The sequence below is a fragment of the Crocuta crocuta genome, unplaced genomic scaffold (assembly GCF_008692635.1).
Source record: "Crocuta crocuta isolate KB4526 unplaced genomic scaffold, BGI_CrCroc_1.0 scaffold270, whole genome shotgun sequence".
NCBI classification, from domain to species: domain Eukaryota; kingdom Metazoa; phylum Chordata; class Mammalia; order Carnivora; family Hyaenidae; genus Crocuta; species Crocuta crocuta.
Genome location: NW_027527569.1, coordinates 4,013,597 through 4,018,758, shown reverse-complemented (window position 1 = coordinate 4,018,758; position 5,162 = coordinate 4,013,597). Strand labels below are relative to the sequence as shown.

Sequence of the window (5,162 nt, the reverse complement as noted above, 5' to 3'; positions counted from 1 at the left end):
AGAGAGAGGCAGCCCAAGCAGGGGCGGGTCAGAGAGAGGGAGATAAAGAATCCAAAACAGGCTCCAGGCTCTGAGCTAGCTGTCAGCACAGAGCCCATATGGGGCTCGAACCCACGAACCATGAGATCATGACCTGAGCAGAAGACGGTTGCTTAACCAACTGAGCCACCCAGGCGCCCAACAGTGACTCTTTTAAAGAGAGTTGATAGATTACCCAGAAGATTACACTTTACTTATTATACATTTCAGTGTTGTTTACGTTTTTTAAAAATAAAGATGATACTGCCTTTCAATAATAATTCAAAACTCTAATTGAAAGTATTACTGAACTAAGATGACCATTAAATATAAGTAATGTAGTTCTGTGAGGGATAAAGAGATTCTTATCCAAACCCATATTCATATTATTTTACCAACACAGTATAATCTCTTTTCTTTTTAAATAAATATATTTCAGGGATAATAATTCTTATAGATGAGCTTAGTAGATGACAAATCTGTTTTTAAATCAAAATCTCATTTTTAAGATTTAATTTAATATAGTGGAGCATCTTAAATATTTCTACTTGGCCTCAGAAAGATAGCTTTGACTAGAAGCTTCAACTGATCTAAGAAGGGAGAATACAAGAATTGTCGTGTTGTGATTTAGTCATATCATCTGCCAAGAATGAAGTTAGAGGCAGAAAGTCTTTTATTTTCTACTAACCTGGAAAATAATACTTTTTAGAAAACTATTTTTGCATTTCACAATGGAAAAGTCTTGTGCATCTCTTTATTCTTTTTTTTTTTTAATCTTTATTTATTTTTGAGAGTGAGAGAGAGTTCCAGCGGAGGAAAAACAGAGAGAGAGGGAGACACAGAATCCAAAGCAGGCTCCAGGCTCTGAGCTGTCAGCACAGAGCCTGACGAAGGGCTCAAACCCACAAACCGTGAGATCATGACCTGAGCCAAAGTCAGACGCTTACCCGACTGAGCCACCCAAGCACCCCTTTTTTTATTTTAGAGAGTGTGAGCTGGGGAGAGAGGCAGAGGGAGAGAGAGACAGAATCCTAAGCAGACTCCACACTCAGTGTGGAGCCCATCGTGGGGCTTGATCCCACATCCCTGGAATCATGACCTGAGCCAAAATCAAGAGCAGGGCACTCAACCAGCTGAGTCACCCAAGCACACACCCCCACTCCTGTATTTCATTTTTTTTTTTTAATTAAAAAAAATTTTTTTTAAATGTTTATCCATTTCTGAGAGATTTAGAGAATGCGAGTAGGAGAGGGGCAGAGACAGAGACACAGAATCCAAAGCAGGCTCCAGGCTCCGAGCTGTCCCAAACTCATGAACTGTGAGATCAGGACCTGGGCCAAAGTCGATCACTTAACTGACTTAACCACCCAGGCATCCCTCCTGTATCTCTTTAAAGAGGAAAATAAATCCCATTTCTAGAGACTTCATTCCCAATAGTTCACCCCTCATGACTTATTTCCCACTCCTAACACAGACACTGGCAAGTAGAAACAGGATTACTTAGATTGTTAAAGATTCATTTCTACTGAGTTTAGATCACACTCCCTGAGCTTATGCTCATACCGTTTAGTGAAATAAAATTGTGAATCAAAGGAAGGGGGGACATAATCTACTGTAGTTATCATCCCTGTTTTTACAGGAGGGAAACTGAGGTAGAGAAAATTAGATAACCTGCCAAAATGACAGAGCTTATAAGTGGTAGATCTAGGAACTGAGCCAGATCCCTTTCACTCACTCCTGACCCATACTCTTAATCACAGCACTATTCAGCCTGCTTATGGAGACTATAAAAACTTGCAGAGAGCTTAGAGGTGGCTGCAGTAGACCGACAGATGTTGACATAGATTTCCTACCCCTCCACCTCCCTTAAAAACCTTTGAGGGAACCGCATGAGTTTAGACTTCCAAATCAGACTGGGGGAATTTAAAGGGAAGATATAAAGTATGGTTTCTACTTTCAGGAAGCTGATATAATTTAATTATTTTGCAAAATAAGCAAAAAGGAAACAACAGATGGCATTTATGGAAGACATAATTCATTATAACAGGGAATTAGTGCTAAGGGACTTCTTAAAAGTATGCTTGATTTGGGAAGGTTTCATGAAGTGAGGATTTCAAAACCACATTTTATTTTTTTATTTTTTTAAAATAGTTTATTGTCAAGTTGGTTTCCACATAACACCCAGTGCTCATCCCCACAAGTGCCCTCCTCCATGCCCATTACCCCCTTCCCTTCCTCCTCATACCCATCAGTCCTCAGTTTGTTCTCAGCATTCAAGAGTCTCTCATGTCAAAACCACATTTTAAAGGAAAAGGCAAGCTAATGAACCAATAAAAATATGTCAAGGAAAAGATTTAAAAGAAAGTACAGTCAATGGTTTGTCTTCCAAAATGTCCTGAATAACTCTTGCATCCCATTGGGACTTTCTAAGTTCCTTTCTAGTGTTTGTTTCAGGGTTGTTGTTTTTTTAATCTATCATATGAGCTGATTCTAGTCACTTGTACAGACATTTCCCTATTAAATTCACTATGTGCAAATGTGTATATATTTATTTTGCCTGTTTTCTTTAGGTCAGATGTCCTGTAATCCTTCCTTTGGTGGCATTGGCAAAGGGCACTTAATGAGGGAAGTTGATGCCTTGGATGGCCTGTGTTCTCGAATCTGTGACCAGTCTGGTGTCCATTACAAAGTATTAAACCGGCGTAAGGGACCAGCTGTTTGGGGTCTGAGAGCTCAGATTGATAGGAAACTCTATAAGCAGAACATGCAGGTAAGAATGGGGCATCAAAACAGGAGAGACTGTAGTGATTATTTAACTGTTATGTTTCAACTTGCGTTCTCTTTTGACAGAAAGAAATTCTAAATACACCACTGCTTACTGTTCAGGAGGGAGCTGTAGAAGATCTTATTCTTACAGAACCAGAGCCTGAGCACACTGGGAAATGCCGTGTCAGTGGTGTGGTTTTAGGTTTGTACTGGTTATAGATGATAATAACAGTGTTAAACTCCATGTGAAAAAAAAATTTTAGAGCAGAACATGGAGATGTTTTGCTTATTCTAGGAAATTATTATATTTTCATGGATGAGGAAAACTGTATAAAAAATTATATTCCTCCTTTCATCTTGACCTTCATGAAGCTTAGTCAAACTCTGGGCTCATTTATACCATCCTAGTAAGACTCTATAGCCTACATACATGTGTTTTTCTCCTCATCCTTCTGTTGTAATTTTTATTTTTCCTAGTTCTTTTTTTTTCTTTTTAAAGATTTTATTTTTAAGTAATCCCTACATCCAACACGGGGCTCGAACTCACAGCCTCAAGAACAAGGGCCATATGTTCTATCAACTGAGCCAGCCAAGTACCTCTATTTTTCCTACTTCTGACTTTGTTTTTTTTATTTGTATTTGACAATGTTATTATGTTTATGTTTTTTATTTAAAGAAGTTATATATATATTTAAATATATTTTAATGTTTATTTAGTTTTGAGAGGGAGAGAGACAGTGTGAATGGGGGAGGGGCAGAGAGAAAGGGAGACACAGAATCTGAAGCAGGCTCCAGGCTCTGAGCTGTCAGCACAGAGCCAGACGTGGAACTCGAACCCACAAGCCATGAGATCATGTCCTGAGCCAAAGTTGGATGCTGAACCAACAGAGCCACCCAGGGTCCCCAGGAGTTCTAAATTAATTTTTAATCAAAATAATACATGCACATAATTTTTAACAAAAATCAAATTGAATTTAAAAGTTTGTATGAAAAAACAAAAAACAAAAACAAAGTTTGTATAGAAAAACAATTATCTCTATGATTAACTCCCTTTACAGATTAGCCACTTCAGTTTCATTTCTGCTATATACTTACATATTACTAAATAATATACTTATATTTGTACTACCTAAATTAGCAGTATTAGATGTTATCTATTAACTTTTTTATAGTAGTTCTTTTTAATCCCCTATTTTCCTTCCCTCTATCCTTCTAATGTAGTTATGCCATACATTTTAGTTGATAGTATATTTATATTATGATTTTTTAAATATTGTTCACTGAGATCTCAGTAGTGTATTATATACACTTTCCTTTATATACGTCTTTGCTTTGGGTTAATATTTGCTTTAGTTTTTATTTGCTTATTTTACTTGTGTACTTGTTCAGCTTTCTCATTAGGGAAAAAACTCATTATTTCAGTAGTCAAGTGATCTGTCTATTCTGTTTTTTCTTTGCTACTTCCCTCCCAGAGACATCAACTTCCCCAGCCCCCTACAACCCTCTGCTATAATCAGGGCAGTTGCTCTCTAGGCCTTCTGCACAGATGTCATTTGAACCTTCTTTTTACTACTTTGCTGTATTACATCATCCCATGTTTCTCGGGACTTCAGTCTTTCTCATTGCCTCATTTTTCTGGAGAAGCATTTTTCTGAAGCTTCCAGTAGCTTCCTAAGAAAAGATGCAAGGAAGGTAGATTTTTTTGAGTTTAAACACATCTGAAAATGTCTCCCCTTAGTCTTGACTCTTAATTTGTCTAAGAATATAATTTTAGTTAATTTTTTTTTTTCTGAGACTTTCGAGAGTCTTGTTCCATTATCTTCTAGCTTCCAGGTTTGCTATTAAAAAGTACAATGCATATTTGAGATGCCTGCCTGGCTCAGTTAGTGAGCATGTAAATCTTGATCTTGGGGTTCTGAGTGTAAGACCCACACTGGGTCTAGAGATTGCTTAAAAATAAAATCTTAGAAAAAAAAAACAAACTCAATGCATACATATTTAAATATTTTTGTATATGAAAGGTTTTTTTTCCTTTCTAAAAGCATCTAGGATCTTATATTTGTCTCTGGTGTCCTGAAATTTTAAAATAATGGACCTTAGTCTGGTCTTTGTTCATTCATTGTGGTGAAATACTAGGCATTCCCTTTTAATTTAGAAATCTGTCCTTGATCTGTGTATTTTCTTCTATTATTTCTTCATGTTTTTTCCCTGTAACTCCTGTCTCTTTCTGGATTGGTGTTCTGGGCTTCTATTTTCATTTTTTTGTCATTTGACATACTTTCTTAGAATACTTCCTTGAATTTATTCTCCAAATCATTGTAATGAATTTTTATTTTATTTATTTGTTTATTTTATTTATTATTTAAAAAAATTTTTTT

General features: G+C 36.5%; 1 protein-coding gene across 2 annotated transcripts in view; it reads left to right on the top strand.

Moving 5' to 3' along the window:
• The window catches only part of MTO1 (mitochondrial tRNA translation optimization 1), a 33,228-nt gene that overhangs the window by 1,435 nt on the left and 26,631 nt on the right, over positions 1-5,162 (top strand). For both annotated transcript variants that reach the window (XM_077770330.1, XM_077770340.1), the window contains exons 2-3: positions 2,589-2,788; positions 2,869-2,986. In XM_077770330.1, the coding sequence (XP_077626456.1) occupies positions 2,589-2,788; positions 2,869-2,986 (318 nt within the window). The remainder of the gene's footprint in view (positions 1-2,588; positions 2,789-2,868; positions 2,987-5,162) is intronic.